The 17,108-nt window shown below is 51.4% G+C and overlaps 1 protein-coding gene across 1 annotated transcript; it reads right to left on the reverse strand.

Moving 5' to 3' along the window:
* Positions 1-1,987: 1,987 nt before the first annotated feature.
* Positions 1,988-14,280, reverse strand: STC2 (stanniocalcin 2). The gene is made up of 4 exons (XM_032260376.1): positions 12,817-14,280; positions 10,645-10,787; positions 8,014-8,225; positions 1,988-3,183 (listed from the first exon to the last, which is right to left on the reverse strand). Exons 1-4 carry the CDS (start codon positions 12,965-12,967, stop codon positions 2,781-2,783), a joined length of 909 nt encoding a protein of 302 aa, XP_032116267.1. The 5' UTR covers positions 12,968-14,280; the 3' UTR covers positions 1,988-2,780.
* Positions 14,281-17,108: the final 2,828 nt, after the last annotated feature.

Here is a 17,108-nt window from a genome sequence, read left to right on the forward strand (position 1 = left end):
ATGCAATAAAATAAATTAAAAAAAAAAAGAAAACAAACCAGTGGCATGAAAAATATACAACAGAGATCAGTAAATGGGTTCGAATGAACATAGTAAGCAATTTTATGCCTTAGGATCACAAGGTCAAGAGATTGAGAGATAATAAATACAAACGACAAATGTTTAAAATAGAAGCAACAACTGGGACATCAGTAGGTGAACACATAAAACATTTGCACTGAGGAAAATGGAAAAGTGATGCCTTTCACACATCCAGTCCAGGAGCTGGCGGACAAATGAACAGCTGACTCAGCAACGCGGGAGAATGTTATTGCTTTAGCTTTTGAGTGATGTTAGTAAAACAGTCAACGTGCCTGCCTGCCGAGGTGGCTCACTGCAGGAGACAGCCACGGTTTACACTTGTTCCCATGGCAGAGCCTGACACACCAGTCCTCCTCCCACCAAAGGCGGAGCTGGATTCAGTGCACCAGCTCTTCTGTTCTCTTCTCTGCAGCCCCAGATCTTGCTGGGTCCCGAGGGACCAGGTGGTGGGGGCTGAGGGCGGGGTTTCCTCCCCTCCCCCAACTGATGATTTCCCCACTTCCTCACTTCATGGACCATGAAAGACTGGGATTGGGTTTGGGACATAAAAATACTAGCTGTGTGTTGGTTGAACGCATTCCCCGGGAACTAGTCATTTTACAGCAGATACACTTAGCTTCTTGGTGTCTGGCCTCAGGTTGCTTTGAGGAAAAGGGAAAAGCTAATGAGTTGACAAATGATTCATGTGTTTTTTGGCCCACTCACTAGAACAGAGATCAGCAAATTGCGTCCTGTGAGTGAAATTCAGCTGGGGGCCTGTTCAATAAATCTTCCTGGAAGGGAGCCAAGCCCTCTTGTTTGTGTGTTGTCTATGGCTGCTTTTGTCCTAGGATGGCAGAGTTGAGTAGTTTCGACAGACACCTTATGGCCCGCCAAGCTGAAAATACTGGATTCATTATCTGGACCGTTATAGACAATGCTTGCAGACCCCTGCTCCAGAAGGGCACAGCCCAGGATACCCAGCCACTCCCTACAATATCAGCTTCTGCTTGAGAAAGGATAAGCTTTAATCTGATAGCCTATTAGGAAGAAAAGACCTACCTAGGTGATTTTTTTTTTGTTTTGTTTTTGAGACAGAGTCTCACTCTGTCACCAGGCTGGAGTGCAGTGGCGCGATCTCAGCTCACTGCAACATCTGCCTTTGGGGTTCAAGTAATTCTCCTTCCTCAGCCTCCTGAGTAGGTGGGATTACAGGTGCCCGCCACCATGCCCAGCTAATTTTTTGTATTTTTAATAGAGACGGGATTTCACCGTATTGGCTAGGATGGTCTCAATCTCTTGACCTGGTGCTCCGCCTGCCTCAGCCTCCCAAAGTGCTGGGATTACAGGCAATGATGCAAGAAACCTAGTACTGAGACTTTTAATGAGTATCCTCACCCTCCCTTCCTCATATTTTCAGTTCTGTCTCTTCACTCTGCCTTTCTTTTGTCCCACTGGACTCCTCTCCTTGTTGCTAAATTTCCAATTAGGATCTAGAAAACCCTGTCCCTTAGAGATTTTCAGCAGTCTCCTCGATTTTATGTAAAAGGTCAGCATTTCCTGATGGGAATTACTAAGCAGCCTTCATTCTCTTCTTTCCTTTCCCATCCTCTCAGATGGAGAAGCCAGGTTTCCAGCTGGGCCTCCTGGCGTTGCCAGGACGCAGCTTTACCAATCTTGGCTGAGGGTCAAGATGAGATAACAAAATCCTAAGGGAAATTTGTCAAATGTACTCCACATGTGTGCATTTTTCTCTGGGCGTAAGGTTTCCCCCAAGTGGGCAGGAGTCCATGTCAGGCAGTCAGATGTATTGCTATGTCGCTGTTTGATAGCTTTTAAAATAGAACTTAAAAAAAAAAAATCAGCCTCAAAGGATAGGCTGGTTTTTTAAAAATCCCCTTTGAGCTGGTTTTAATGACCCAATTGCTTTGTTTGAAAGCCATTTATTTAGATGTCAGATATGTAGATATAACTGGACAAATAAAAAGTGAAATGGAGATTTGAAGCAGTGGTAAAAATATAAACTCATAGGGGCCACTCCCTTGGACAGTGTGCCCCCGCCCCTAGCCCAGACAGAACAATGGCTCAGAAATTACACAGAGAAATGACACGCCTCCCACCCCTCCCCCTGCCCCCACCAAGAGCTCTGAACTGCAAGGTCCCATGCAAGAAACTTAATTTCAGTTTGGCACCAAGCACCCCTGCGGCCCCTGCCTCCTCTCCACCCTTGTCTTGCATTCTAAGCGATATTTACTTTTACATTCACTCCTGTCCTGGAATCCAGCCACCCTGACTTCCGTGGAGACAGCACCAGAGGCTGCTGCACCACAAGCTTTGGGGCGGGGCCCAGCACCCACTGTGTGGTCCAGCCCTGGGGGTCCTGCCTTACCCTGCCCCTCCCGGTTCACCTCCCCCACTACAGAGCAGCCACCACCCACTTGCTCCACAGATGGAAAGAAGACAAAGATACAAGGATAACTCGGGCGCGCTCCCTTGAGTATGTGTAAGTGCAGAATTCACCAGGCACCCCCGAGACCCCGCGGCCCCAGGGGTCTCCATCTCACCTGTCCGTTCCGAGAACACACACCTCCATGAAGCCTACAGTCCCCACAGAATCCTGCATGTGACATCCCCCCTCTCTAATGGTAAATGTTTTGGAATGTCCATAGGTAAGAAAATGGACGGCGCAGAGGAAAGATTTCGTCGCCAGGCGTTTCGTTTCACCTCCGGATATCAGAATACTCTGACTGTTCATCCTCCCACTCGCTGCTTCCAGAAGGTCCCTGGGCCCCAAGGTCCCCGACTCTACCCCGAGCATGGGGGTTTGGGTGGCTCTTGCTACCTCGCTCGCCCTTGGCACCTCTGCCGGTCTCCCTACTGCTGGGTTCTGGGAGATGATGTCCTGCTTCCCCGTGGTGGGCCCTGGAGAGCTTGGCTGTGTCCACCTGGGGCTGGCGTTCGGGGGGCTCCGTGGGGCGCCTCTGGATGGCGGAGGTGCAGAAACTCAAGATGGAGCACAGGCTTCCCCAGTTGTGCTCACACTGAGCTTGCACGCTGTGGGTGATGGCCTCCTTCACCTCCTCCCCACAGGTCAGCAGCAAGTTCACGAGGTCCAGGTAGGGTCTAAAGATCGAAAGCAAAGAGAGAGAGAGACTGGGCATGGAGCAAGTCCCGAACGCACCACAGAAGGCAGAGGTGATGCCGGGAAAGAGGCATGGTCAGTGCTTGGCTTGGGTTTGGTGGAAGAGCTCTCTCAAATGACCAAGCCTTTTCTCACTTTCTATAAAGTCCTGGGTGGCCAGTGTTCCAGGCTCATAGGTGCATAGGGCAAGAGCTTAGGGCTTAGGATGAGAGCTTAGGACCCTAAAAGGAAGAGTCTCTGGGGAAGGTCAGGACTCTAGGCGGCACTATGAACAATGAGGAGGGAAGGAGAGCTCTGGTAGGTTTAGGCTACACTAACTAGGTGAGTTTCAATTAGAGTGGAGATGGCTCTGGGGTCCAGTGGACTCATAATTAGGCAAATGGTGCAGGACCTTACATAGACTCTCAAACAGGGGATTTTTTTGGTAGGGAAGGGGATGCCAGGAAGGTTTAGGGCCATATGCCTTCTATAAGAAGCTCCCAAGAAACCATTTTCCCCATGTCTGTGTTTGCCCGGGGTTTAGGCTCACGATGAAGACAGGTGTTTTTGGAAGTTATTGGATGCATTTCCTCTGCATCTGGAGGAGTCTGGAAGAGCTGAAGTGGGAGGTAGGAAGACCACCTTCCTGGGACGTCATTGCCCATACATTCCCTCTCTCAGTAGTAGAGGCTGGGGAGTGGGTGTGGCCATCTAGGCATCTTTATTCTTTCAGTCTGAGCTTCCCTGGATTTGGAGGTGAAGGCTGGTGGTCAGGGCCCCCTGTGTTTGTGCGACGAACACGCCTAGTTCTGGAGGGCAGAGCCAGTTGCTTAGGCCATTCTGGTTGTCTTAGGTTGTTCTTTAGGGAAACTGCTGGAAGAAATGATTCTGGGGGTGGACAAGGTGTGCAGAAGGCAGGAGCAGTGTGCATCTGCTTTTTATATTTATAGGCCCATCTGGTAAGGAGTGTCCACAGCAACGGGCCACTCATTGAGCTTTTTTTTTTTTAACCTCTCACTGGTCTTTAAACCGCCCGCCACTAAAGGGGGTATAGAATGAATGTTTCATGTGGCTAACCAGCATTCCTAGTCAGTCCTCACTGGCAAAGTTTCTGATCTATCTGACCACGAGCTTTGCAGCTCTGGGCCATCACCCTGAGCAGGGAAGTCACCCTGGAATGTGAGGTCATTCATAACAAGGAGCAACCTGATTTGTCCTTAAGCCTGAACCACCAGGGAGGCTGTGTTACAGCCCATAACCCTTTCTTTGCAAGTTGGCAGTTGTTGCTATGTGGATAGAACAGATTGTGTTTTGAGATGCGTGCAGTTGTTTACTGCAGTTTTATTACTTAGTCCTCAAGTTGAAATTGACTGAACTGTCCTCACTTCATGGATGCAAAAAAAAAAAAAAAAAAAAAGAGAGGGGAGAAGGTGGCTTTTGGAAGCTTCTGGGCTTCAGGGCCCAGGGCTCGGCTGAGAGCAGAGCAGAGAGGAGGAATGTTCTGGCTGATAGAGATCAAGCTGCTTTTCAGGGCCTGCTTGATGACTTTGGAGTCAGCAAGTCTGTGCATGGCGGCTGAGCAAAGGGCTTTCAGCCCTCTAAGACAGGCCCCTGACAGCGCAAGACAACCTTACACGGTCTCCTTGGGCTGTCTGGAGTTGAGAACGCAGGAGGCAAATGCTCCACGCTTGTTTCCTTTTATTTTGTGAAAACTAGAACCTGCCTCTGGAGCTCGAGTTCACTGAGTGTGTCTGCTAAAGCGGCGGCAGGATTTTAGCACCTGACTGTGCCTGCCGCAGCACCAGGGCTAGGTGAGCACACTGCAGGGCTGAGTATCTGTCTTTCTGAGACACTCACTGGATTGGATGCTGTCTTCAAGCTCCTTTCCCCAGAGTAAGGGGAAAGCTGTCTTGGGAATATACAGATGGCCTCTTTTTTGCCTCCTCGGCCAGGGAGTTCTGTCTGCCAGATGAGCCCTCAGAAGCCCAAGGCCGATCTGGATCCGAGAAGGCTGGTCGAGCCCGCGCTCTCCTCTGCCCTTGGCCTTTTCTCAGGAGGAGGAAGCTGTGAACTGCGGGGAGGGGTGTGTGTGCCGAACCAAGTTCATCTAAGCCGTGTTCTGAGCTGGCACGGTGCCTTCTCAGGCTGCAAGCTCAGCCCGTGTCTAATGACAAAGTCTAGCTCGTTCAACTGGGTGTCAGCAAGGCTAAAGGATTTAAAAAAATACTTGGAGGGGGGTGTGCCTGGAGGCTGCCAGCACCCATCGACACAGCGAGTGGGGGCCGGGGGCTGAGGCAGGCTGGCTGCAGCTAGGGGGAAACAGATGCTGTGCAGAAAGTGGGGCAGGCGGGAAGGGGCGAGGGGAGTGGGGAGGAAGAGCTTGAAAAGAGCAGTATTAACTGGGGGTGAGTGTTCTGGTGTGGGGGGGGTTGAGTTGAAGAATGGGGGGGGTGCAGATTCTGGGGTGACTGTGATTTCCTCTTCTCTGAAATGAAAAGCAAGTTCTGGAGGTTCTCTCCCTTTTTTTTTTTAACCAATGCCACACATTCGGAAGTGGCCTTCTTGATATTTGGGGACCAATAGGATATTTTAAATCAGTTAAGATGGTTGGAGGAAAAAAACAACTGAAAAACAGGCAGTTAAGCCAGACGTACAAGCTGATGCACAGCCACGTCATGGCTTCAGAAGGAAAGGTAATAGGGGTTTTTGGGAAGCTGGAGTGAGGGGAGACCCCTGTCTAGAGATGCTGACTTAGCGGGAAGCGAGAGGACCATCATGTGACCAGGCTTCTTACTCCAGAGCAGGCTGGGGAGGGGGTCATGGGCTCATTCTGAATGGTGTGAGAAGCCCATGGCCCGAAGGGCCATATTCCCAAGAAAGAGACACTAGAACTCACAGGGCTTTACCTCCTTCTTAAATTAAGGGGAGGGGGTGGGACTTCAAACCTTCAGTTTTCCCAAAGAATACTCTTCTCCAAGAAAGATAGTCTTCCTGCGCGCCAGGCATGCATTATAGCCTGATAAACTAGGAATGGGCCCCATCACCCATCCAGTCCTGAGGCCAGCAGACTCTCTCTAATGGGTGACAGGCCTGGAGGCGAGTGAAGCTCATGGCGTTTCCTAGCCATGGGGCACTTACCTCTTCCACAGGCACCTGAAGGAAGGGAATTCTAGAGTGTTCTCCTTGTGTAATGGGGATATATTTGATAAAAGGACAAGAAGCCCACCACATGTGGGGAGCTGTGAGCCCTTTCAGGTCTAGCAGGGAGGGGATAGGCCAGGAGCAGCTTTGAAGTCTACTCCTGACAACTGGCTTCAGTCATGTATACCAGCAATTCCAAAGCTTAAAAGCAGGAATCAAACCTCAGTGCCAGTTCTCTAATCTCTTAGCTTCACTTTCCTCCTTGTGGGCATAGTGATTTCTGTCTGGTAGCATCTTTAGGAAAGATCAGTGAGATAACCCATGTAAATGCCCTGGCCAAGGGCCTAGCACATTAGAAAACATGACAGCTATCATTGTGGTTGGTGATGCTGTGGCTGCCATTGCTCCTTTACAAATATTTGAAGAATAAAAAATATTTTATAAGGTATTAGCCTAATTCAAGGAAAATGCAACATTATTTTGCTTTTGGCAAGAGCTTCCTGCAGTTTTGCCTGCACCAGGAGTGTTGCAAGATGCCTATGACCTTATAACCAAGTGGAGAGGGACAGGAGGTGGTTGCTGTCCTCTGTCATCTAAATGGCGTTGGTGTTGGTAGGGACATAGCTGGAAGAAGGTTGTGACACAGACTGAGGAGCAAGAGTTCATACAATTATACTGATTTGGCTCAATGAGTCACCATGGAGTGCCATTAAACTGGTAATGACTTATACTGAACTGGCCTGGTGAGTGGCTTTCTGCTCTGTGTCGCTGAGGAAAGAACCATCGTCAATATTTAAAAAAAAAAAAATCTTCAGGGATGCCTGGCCTTGTCTCATGTTAGAAACAAGTGTTTACCAATGTGCTTTACGGTGCTGTAAAATTTAGGATCCTCTAGCTGGGATGTTTTATAAGGAATGGGATGCATCCTGAATTTGTCATTGAATTTCAAGTCTTCAAATAAGTAAGTTCACATTTCCTTGATTTGGCATAAAAGTATTTAGCTGATTAACGTTTTTGGCATTTGTTTTGCATATTCTCTGGGAGGGCACCGATGTGTTAAGAGAAGGTGAACCAAACTTTCTATGGGAAAGGAAAGTTAAGGAGGCAGGAAAAGCATCAATAGCTCTACTTTTGGCATTTAAGAGTATAGGTTCTGGGGCCAGACTGCCTGGGTCCCAAGCCTGGCTTTGCCTGTCGCTAGCCTTAGTGAGTCTCAGTTTCCTCATCTGTCAAATGGAGGTGACAAGGGCTGTGTTGAGGATCAAGTGAAAAAGTCACAAGGAGCTCTTAGCCCAGGGCCTGGCACTTAGCAAATAATCAACAAATGTTATTAGCAATCTGCTGTCTGTAAGGACACCTCTCCAGCTACTCAAAATAGTCAGAGAATAGTGGGTTCTTGGCTAAGGGGAAGATGAAGAGCATTTTTGAATTGACACATTTCACGCTTAGTAAAATGATTTCCCATTTCTGTTGCTTGTGATTTTGAGACTGATGAGAGCATTCTCTTTTTCTGAAAGCCTGCAGGAAAGGAGCCTTCTAGGAGAGTCAGTGTAGCTTTCTGAAGTAAATGGAAGCCTTCTCCATTTGTCAGGCATTCAGCCTCTAGAAGCAACGCGGCTCTCCTCCCATAAACATTGCTGACCTTGTTGGGCAGCCCCTCCACCCCAGGCCCTCTGCGGGGCAGTACTTACTCCTGCAGCAGCATGTCCTTGAAATGGATCATCTCCACTATCACCTGGGTGTTCTCCTGGGCCACCGTGCACAGGTCGTGCTTGAGGTAGCATTCCCGCTGCAACTGCAACACCATTTCCCGGATGGCTGGGCACTTCCGGCTTATGCAGCCGAACCTGTGCCGCAGAGCGTGGGCCTTACATTTCAAGACGTCTTTGATGAATGACTTGCCCTGAGAACACACAGACCGGGGAAGGGAGAGAGGGGCAGAGAGCAGGAGTCCTCGTTACATGCTTGGACATTTAAGCCCTTTTTGAGCTTACACAGGATATTTCTGAGATCGAAACCGCAGGGCCCCACCTGAGATGGACGTCCTCCCAGTTGACAGGCAATGCCACATCAGGAGGCATGTCCAGAGTGACAGGACAGCTCCAGCACTTGGCAGCAAGGGATGTTCATTCTGTAGACTAACACCTCTCCCTCCTTCCTCCCCTGCTACTCTGTGAGTTTCCCTCCAACTGGGCTTCCATGGGTATAAGTAGCCCCATGTTGGTTCAGTGTCAACTTTTCTGGAACACAAAGGGAATTTGGCCAGATACAAATTCATAAATCCTTCACGGTTCTCGGAGAGCAGTTTTCCCTAAGAGGAAGGTGCCTGCTTGTCCAAATCACACTTTTCCTTTATCCCTTGATTCCAGGAGCAACACCAAGATTGAGTGCTGATTGTGCCTCCCTTTCTGCCTTAGCTCCTTCCTCGGACCCAAATCCATACCCTGTCTCCTCCCACCCTACCAGGAAGAGTGTTCTTTTCCTTTTTGAAAATGACTCTACTCCTTTAAACTGTTCGGATTATTGCCTCTAAAAGGCTGGCCTGGCACCCTGCCTGGCAGCATCTGGAGTCTGAACTGCCGCACTGGGGGCCCCTCCCCCATGCTCCCTGCCTCCGAGTGGCGAAGGCAGCCAGGCATACATCTGGCCTGCATTTCTCTTTCCTGGCAACCCCGTTTGATTGTGCTTACCCTAGAAAGGAGACAGCTGTTGGGGGTGTGAGGGGAGATTGGTGCTGCTCCCTTATCAACCTCCCACAGCCTGTAGGCATTGTGGGGTGCCTACTCAGGAATCCCCGCACCCCACATTACTATAGAAACGAGCTGTCGCTGGAGAGGTCACCCCTCTGTTTTTAGACAGGCCTGGAAGTCACTGAGTTGAGAAAGTAAACGGGTTTAGGTTGGAAGCGGGAAGCCAGCCAGCGCATTTATTTTGGTTCTCTTCTTTAGCAGCCATAGAAATGTCTACAGATAGCATCTGATCTCTGAAAAACCATGTGGCCCAGGCACCCTTTCCATGGCCAGAGCCATGGAGACTCTTTTGACTCTCCAGCCAGAGCCAAACGGAATGGAGGGCAGGGTGTGCCAGTTTATTAAGCAGTTATGTGCTGAGCATCGACTTGAAAGGGATGCCTCTAACTTGAGAATATATTCCTGTTGGTTGAGAAAAAAAAGGAAGATTAATTTCTGCGAGGGCTGTGGCCATCTGTGCTTGGTATTCTTCCCTGACATCCTGTGGGATTGCCCTTAAATACACGTCTTTCCTCCGGATTTCCTATTACGTTTCCTAATTCCCGTTAATCCAGAATGATGCTTTATTATGGAGCCTCGAGGAATTCAAAGTTCTACCTCTTTCCTTCCCTGGTTTCAGTTTCCTCTCTTGCCACTGCACATCCTCTGCAGTGCAGGCTGCTGGCCCCATCATCGCCTCCCCTCCTGGTTCCCAGACACTGCTTTGTTAGGCTCACTACTGCATGTCAACGGATGGTGTCTGGTGACATCCATAAATCTCACCTAAACTGATGGCCACCCTTTCCAATAAACTAGGGGAGAGAGGTTTCTGAGATATAATAACAGGGCGTTTCCACAGGGCATATAAGCAGCCAGGGAGAACATGAAGAAGGTGAGCCTAATGCCATGCCACATATCATCTAAAAATGTATTTGAGTTGTCAGCATTGGAGCCATAAGGTTGCTTGTTGTGTTCCTGCCCTGCCCTGAGCATCAACTCGGCGTTCCCCTTGGGACCCTGGGATAACTGAAGTGGGTCAGGCCTTGACTATATTTATTATATAGAGCAAAAGGAAAGTGTGGAATTGAAAGACTCAATCAGGGTTTTGACCTGTCAGGTCTGAAGAGAAGGATCTGCTACTCAGGAGGAACGGAAGTCTGCTCTTTTGGATGTCCTGAGTTATTTGGGTTGCCTGCACACATACCACATGATGAATTTTTACACACTTTTGTCTCATTTTCCTAGTAGGTGAAAATGGCTTTTGAAATGTATGATTGGGTGTTCCTGCCCCTGCACCTCATGCAATGCGCTTTGGGGATGAAGTTCTTGGTGGCCAGACACAGGATGTCCCCTTATAAGGTGTTTATCACTTATTATGACATTGGTCGCCAGTCCACCCTGCCTGTGTAGATGCAGCTTATGAGTGCAGAAGGGAGACACTGGCATAATGTTTTATACCTAGACTGTCGCTTGCAAGCACTAAAACACACCACAAGGCATAGCAAAGGAAGTTAGTTAACAAGGCTTTCTAATGAACATTTCAATCATGTATGCCCACCCCAAACAATCTTCATGCTCTGGATGGATTTTTACCTGGGCATCAAATTTTCCAGCGTTGTGCAGAAAAGTCATGCAAATTCCATGTAAGCCCCGAATCTCACAAGAGTTGTTCTCGAAACATTCAAACATGCCACACCCCACATCGCCAGCTTTGACCAAACAGTGCTGGATCTGCGCTAAAAGGAAAATCACATACAGATAATGTACAAAACTCTGACCCATGCTGGACAATGCAGAGAGGTCATTTGAAATAAAAATTAGCAACAACTAAAGGAAAATTTAAGGAGGAAAAAAGAGTTAGTAATGACGATATCAGGACCTGGGAAACAAAATTTCATCCTTTAACTGCTCATGAAAAATGTCTCTGTTTGTAAATATTTGTAGGAAGGAGCAAAAAAATTACAAAAATTATAACCAGAAAGGTTGGTCTGAGCATTCCTCCCTTTCATCCTTTCCATTTTATTAAAGTATATGTGGGAATACTTAGTTTGAGAGCAAAATATATTTCAGCTTTTTAAACCCACAGACAAAAATAAAAATTTAAATTGAAGACTGAAGTCTTCATCAATGAAGTACCCTTCTCTACTTGATCTGCAGAAGTTGCTGCTATTAAATCACAGCCATTTCCTTCCTGACACCCAAGTGACAGCGTCCAAAAAGCAGTTTCTATTCAGCTTTATGATTCAACACCTAAAAATCAAAACAAAATTCCTATTAAGGCAGTGCCTCCCAACCCTTCGCATTAAAATACCAGCTAGGGAAGCTGCGGTTGGCAAGCAGGCTCAGGAGTGGAGTTAGATGGGGTCTAGCCTTTAGAAACACCACTATCCACGGTTGCACCCTCCTTTTAATTAGGCATGGGGATGAGATATCACCCAATCCCCTAGAATTCCCACAGCCTGGGAGCTGGCAGCTCTTCTTCACCAAATGTGGCCCCCATTCCTCTCTCCGAAAGGACAGACGGAGGGAGTTAACTGTCAGGCTGCAGCGTGCAAAGCCTCTTTCCTCCCTCCCCACTACCCAAGTCTCTGATTTAAATCAACCACAAAATTACATCAGAAAAGTGTTTTTTGGAAGAAGGGCGGGGTCGGAGCTGATAATCCGCATTCAGATTAAATCTAGGGAGAGAATGAGGAGCGTGTATTTTTGAGGGTCACCAACCACCGATAATCACGTTCAGTTCTCAGAGGAAGCGCCAGAGGAGCGAGAGGGTGGGCGAGGGTCTCCGGGTGGTGGGGGTGCCGGCCCCAGCATGTGGAGGTGACAGGCTCTGGAAGACCCTTCGCGACGCCGGGGCAGGACCGCTCAGTGCCGCGATTCACTCACTTGGGGCGTCCCTAATGGGCACTAGTGCTTTCCTGCTCGTGCTGTGAGCGGACGCACGCCGCAGCCGCGGCGATCGCACGGCTCCCCAAAGTCGGGGGAGGGGGTCGTGGAGCGAAGGAGCTGTTGGCAGATTTTCTTTCTCTTTCCGAGCTGGGAAACGGGCCAGCCCCGTGCCCTGCACGCCTGGCTCTGCTTTGCAGCTTGTGGGTGAGCCAAGAGCCGGTCGAGCAGAGGAGGCGCACAGTTCGGGTCGTTTCACCATTTCTTGGCTCGCTGACCCGGCTAGGAGCTGGGGATGGCGGCAGCACAGTGGAGGTACGGTTTGCGCCACTCCCACGCTCCGTTCCGAAAGCAGTGCCCCCGCGGGGAAAGTTCGCAATGCCAGCTGTCTCGCCCGCAAAGTTTGGGATGTCGGGCAGTTTTTGAGGAGTGGGAAGACCCGGCGCTCTTACTGAGGCCGGCTGGCTGGGAAGAGAAGTTTTCCGGGTGCAGGGCGCAGCCCAGCTCCGTGGACCCTCTGTGCCTCCCGCATGCCGGCCGGGATGAAGCAAGCTTTGCACCGGACCCGGGACTCGGGGGCGGGGGCTGGCGCTGGCAGCGTCAGACGCTGCCTCATTTCCCCTCGACCCTGGGGAGGACAGCAACAAGTCCTGCCCCAGCCATTTCATCACCCTGCTAGCACGTGCAGATTCCGGGCGCTCGGAACCCGGCGCGGACCTCGCCTTGCCTCGCGCTTCCCTTCGCACTTCCCGTGCCATCCCAAGAGTTTGCGTGGTCCTGGGTGGGTGCCTGGCTCCCGGCTAAACGCCTGGGGGGCGCCGCGTGGGTGCACGGTGTGCTGTCCCAGCAGCTCCCGGCTGCGGGGGCGGGTGCACTTACCTGTATTCTGCAGGGACAGGCGGCCCTTCTGCTGAGAGCTTCTGTCTTGGGGACCTTGGAGTGGGTTGGTGGCGTCGGTCCCTCGCGCCGGGTCAAAGGTGGCCAACACAAAGACCAGGGTCACGAACTGGCCCAGCCGCTCGGCACACATAATTCTTGGTATTAACCTCCCACAGGGAGACCTGGATCCTTTGTGCTCCCCTCTTCCTCTTCCTCCTTCCCCGCTACCCCTCCTTCTCCCCCTCTTCCTCTTTGCTAGCCTTTTCCCTCCTCCTCGCGGCTGCAGCTCGGATAGAGGTTACCCAGCGCCCTCCAGTAGCACTCGGGAGAGCATGTGACCAGGCCGTTAGCAGCGCCGCGAATGCCCGGCAATGGCAGGGATGGTGCCTCAAATATCCCTGGAAGCTCTGGTGTCACTTGAATGAAGGAGTCGAGCAGGTGTTGTCCCGGCGGCTGGACCAATCCGAGACCCCGGCCCTTTTGACAACACGGCCGGGAGGCGGGGCCTGCGCCCAACTACTACAGGAGGAAGCCGAGCTCCGCCGGGAGCGCCAGACAAAGTTGCCGACCTGGCGGCGGTCACGCTTTTGGGTGTGTGTGTGTGTGTGTGTGTGTGTGTATGAGCGAGCGCGGCCGGAGATGCATGCGCGTGTGCAGGAGCGCCAGGGCAATGGCCGAACGGGCTGTAGAATATAAAAGCGAATCCCAGCTCCAGCTGCAGCTAAAGGGGGACGATCTGCGCTGGGACAGTGTCCCTGGGGCCCCTGGCTCGCGTGACACCCGCATCGGGTTGGGAAAGTTTCCTTTCTCCGCCGTTTGAAATTCAGTGAGATTCCCAGCCCAGAGGACTTGATAGATTGAAGCAATTTCCTCGGTACAGTGATGCTGTGGGCCAAATGAGCACACGTGGAAATTCCTGGCCTTGTGACAATTTGCATTAAAAAGAACCCCACTATTGGAGACAGGAGCAGAAGCACTAGATACAGTCTTTGGTCAGAGCAACTGCCCCGTCTTCCCGCTTGGGAAGACAATGCAACACCTGGAGTGTGGTTTCTCGTCCTTCCCCTAATCCCGACCCTATTCCAGCCTGGGCTACACGGATCCAGGTGACGGTCGGGACTTGCATCATTTCCAGGAGGGTGACAGGGAGGCCCAAGGCAGCCCTGAGTCAGCCCGCCGCGGACCTTCGCTTGCCCGGGAGGCCAGAGCTTGAAAGGCAACTTTACGCGTCTCCAAACACACTCCTGCATTTTCTCAAACCGCTGCCGGCTACCCAGCTCCGGGTTCCCTTTTACTCTCCAGTCATCGGACGGAAGTGGTGAGAACAAAAACAAAGACAAAAAAGCTAAATCCAGGGAAATTACCACCATCTCCTCCCTTTTATTGTTCGACCCCGTCTCCAAGACCGCCGGCTCGGGATAGCCCCGGCTACTTTCTCCCCCGGCCCGCGGAAGGAAGGAGAAAGTTGGGCGCAGCGTGCAGCGCCTCTTCCCCTGCTGTGTGTGTACGTGTGCACGCTCACGTCTCCCCCGGGCCGGGGCCGGGGACAGAAACTACTCTCAGCCGGGTCACTCCAACAGCGCAGCTCCGGGGGCTCTCAGGGCTAGGGGAGGGCAGGGACGAGAGCGCCGCGACGGAGCGCCCCGGGGCACACACCCGGCGTTAGTGCGCGTCCCCACCCTCCTCCAGGAGAGCTGGTGAGCCCGGGTACCAGCTCTCGATCCCCCACCCCCGCCCCGCGCCCCGCCCGCGCCCTCTGCGGTAATGCGCCTGGGAAGTTTCATCACCCACTGCCCAGGCGACGCGGCCTCGGGTCTCCGCGGCGGGAGCACTGCCAGCCTGGTTGGGGCCGCCAGGTGACACGGCTAGGGGAGGGGGTGCGGAGACCCGCCGCGGGCAGGTTATCTTTTGGCTGCCGCTTGACTTCCAAAGCTTCCCTTCCCTGGGTCCCGGCAGAGGCGGGGGACCAGGATGACCGCCGCTGGCCGCAGCTGTCCGACGTGTGGAGCTGAGTCGGAAGGGAGTGGAGGCGGTGCCAAGGGCGCCTTCAGAGTGGGCTTCCTCTGGGCTGGAGCACCAGGGAGCATCCATAAATGGTTACTTTGAAGGTCCGAACCTGCCGCGGTGGGGAAAAACTAACCACTCGTATCCACTATTCTAATAGCAATTACTCCTCGCAGCCACGGATCCTTTGTGGAAGGACGGGCAGGTACAAATGCATTAAAATGGGCAGTTCACATTGCCCACCATGCTTTTGTTTGCATAGTTAACTTAGCTTCCTTTATTAGTTTATGGGAAAACACTTTTTATAGATCATTATAAACAAAGCAAACAAACAAAACAGTGGCATTCTGGCCTCTCCTAGTTCTTTAAGGCTCTGAATTTCCTGAAGCCAAGTGGTCATTTGGTCCCGCTCCTGCTTATGGATATAGTTGCCTAGACTTTCTTTCTATATGGCCTCTTTCATAGGTGAGAATGTGATTGAAACAGTTACCTGGGCACAGTGATGAGCAATATTAACATTAAAAGGGCATAGGGTCACCTAATTTTTTGAGAAACAGAAATAGTAGAGAGCTCCAGGGGGCAGGGGCAAGCCTTCCTTTGCCAGATGCAGACACTGAGTGTACTGGGCAGAGGCCTCCAAGGATACCTGGAGAGATGGCCAAGCAGATGGAGTTCTCCTGGCTCTTGTTCTGCCCAGCCTTTGGCTAGGTGCTACCTTTTGCTACCATAGGGCCCCTGGGGCTGCCCTCAGAGGACCTACATAGTTCCAAAGTTCGTCCTGAGGCTGTTTGCTCCCACAAACAAGGGACATTCCTGATTTCCACCTCAGTCAACTGCCCCTTTAGAACTAAAAGAACGCATAGTAGCTAGAATTCAAGATGTTGTAAACACAGGCACTAATTCCTAAAGGTCTGTCTCTGGGCCACTTAGCCAAGTCCAAAGCACCCAGATAAGAATGCCCATCGCAGTGGGACCCACCAGGGCTATGTAAATTGCCCTGCAGAATCACTAGGCAGTTTGCTGGGACTGCCAGTCTAGGCCACAGGGGTAGAAGTGGGGATGGGGGCTCAGCCTGGTGACTTTGTTGTGATTGATTCCCCCTCTCTCTGGCTGATTCCTTTAGCTCTGTAACTAGGGCCAAGTTTGGCAGACTGTGGCTGATGAGGGTGGGGCAGGGGACGGTGATAATTATCATTATTACTATTATAAAGCTAACATGACTTGAGAACAGACACCGTGCCACAGACCACCTCATGCCTTTGGTGTCCCTCCAGACCTAGGGCCTGCCCTAGATGGGAACCGAGACCTGGGAGGTCTCTTGGATGGACCAGCTGTTGCTGCTCTGTGACTCAGCATTGCCTATCTAGATGGACCCTCCTCCTCAGTTTAATGCACACCCAGTCGTGGAGAGGCAGACATGACCTACCTTGTGTCATCCAGGGTCTTCTGTGGTTGATGCCTGGAGCCCATGTTTTCCTGTCTAAATCCACTTTGCTAGTTACATGTGGTCAATACTGAGTGGCAGGTTTTGGGGAGGGGGTATTTGGGTTAGACCATGAAGGATAGGGGAGGATAGTGACAAGTAGAGGCAAGGAAAAGAGTGGGCATGGCAGGTGGGAGGACCAGCAGGAGTAGATGCATGGAGAGGATCCGGTGGGATTTGTATCAGGAATAGGGGTTGCCCAGTTAGGTGCCAAAGTGGGACATCAAACTAGGGAAGTCGGCCAGGGCATGTTGTCAAGGCTGGGCCCCTTGTGACAAATCTGTGCTCCTTGTGGAACATCTGACGGTATTTAAGGATGAGACAGTAGGGCACTTTAGACCTGGTTCTCTTTAGGAATTAGGAAATGCTCAGGGGCCCAGAGCTGCCACTGTGGAGAAAGAGGAGAGGAGTGGGAAGGAATTAGTTGGAATCTTCACGGGCGTCTGGATGCCTACCAAGACAGACATGTTCTTGCTCAGGTGTGAGCCGAAGGGGCTTTAGCGGATGGGCACAGTTCATGGGTGCTAAGTCAGTGATGTGCAGGTTGAGACATGCTGCCTGGTCCAGGCTTTCTGAGTTCCGGAACCTGAGTGGAGAACATGGCTTACACGTGGGGAGCTCCGCCCACTGCACGCCCCGCCCCCTTGGGGCTGGCTGTCTGGGCTGATGGCACCACCTTATGGTCAGACAGAGGGAACTGTCTGACCACACGGTCCTCAGGACTCTGCCTACCTGGAAGGCCTGTGGCTCTAATACTGGGTCTCTAGCCTTCTCCCCAATTTCCTTACCTCTTCTTAGCCAATCA

The sequence above is a fragment of the Sapajus apella genome, unplaced genomic scaffold (assembly GCF_009761245.1).
Source record: "Sapajus apella isolate SASKATOON/1434 unplaced genomic scaffold, GSC_monkey_1.0 scaffold117, whole genome shotgun sequence".
In the NCBI taxonomy this organism is placed as follows: domain Eukaryota; kingdom Metazoa; phylum Chordata; class Mammalia; order Primates; family Cebidae; genus Sapajus; species Sapajus apella.

Excerpts from the sequence above, each read along its gene's own strand:
- STC2 (XM_032260376.1), bottom strand. The coding sequence starts at position 12,967 with ATGTGTGCCGAGCGGCTGGGCCAGTTCGTGACCCTGGTCTTTGTGTTG. Across the intron at positions 8,226-10,644 it reads CTGGAAAATTTGATGCCCAG|GGCAAGTCATTCATCAAAGA; the intron begins GTAAAAATCCAT and ends GTGTGTTCTCAG. Across the intron at positions 3,184-8,013 it reads AAGGACATGCTGCTGCAGGA|ACCCTACCTGGACCTCGTGA; the intron begins GTAAGTACTGCC and ends TTCGATCTTTAG.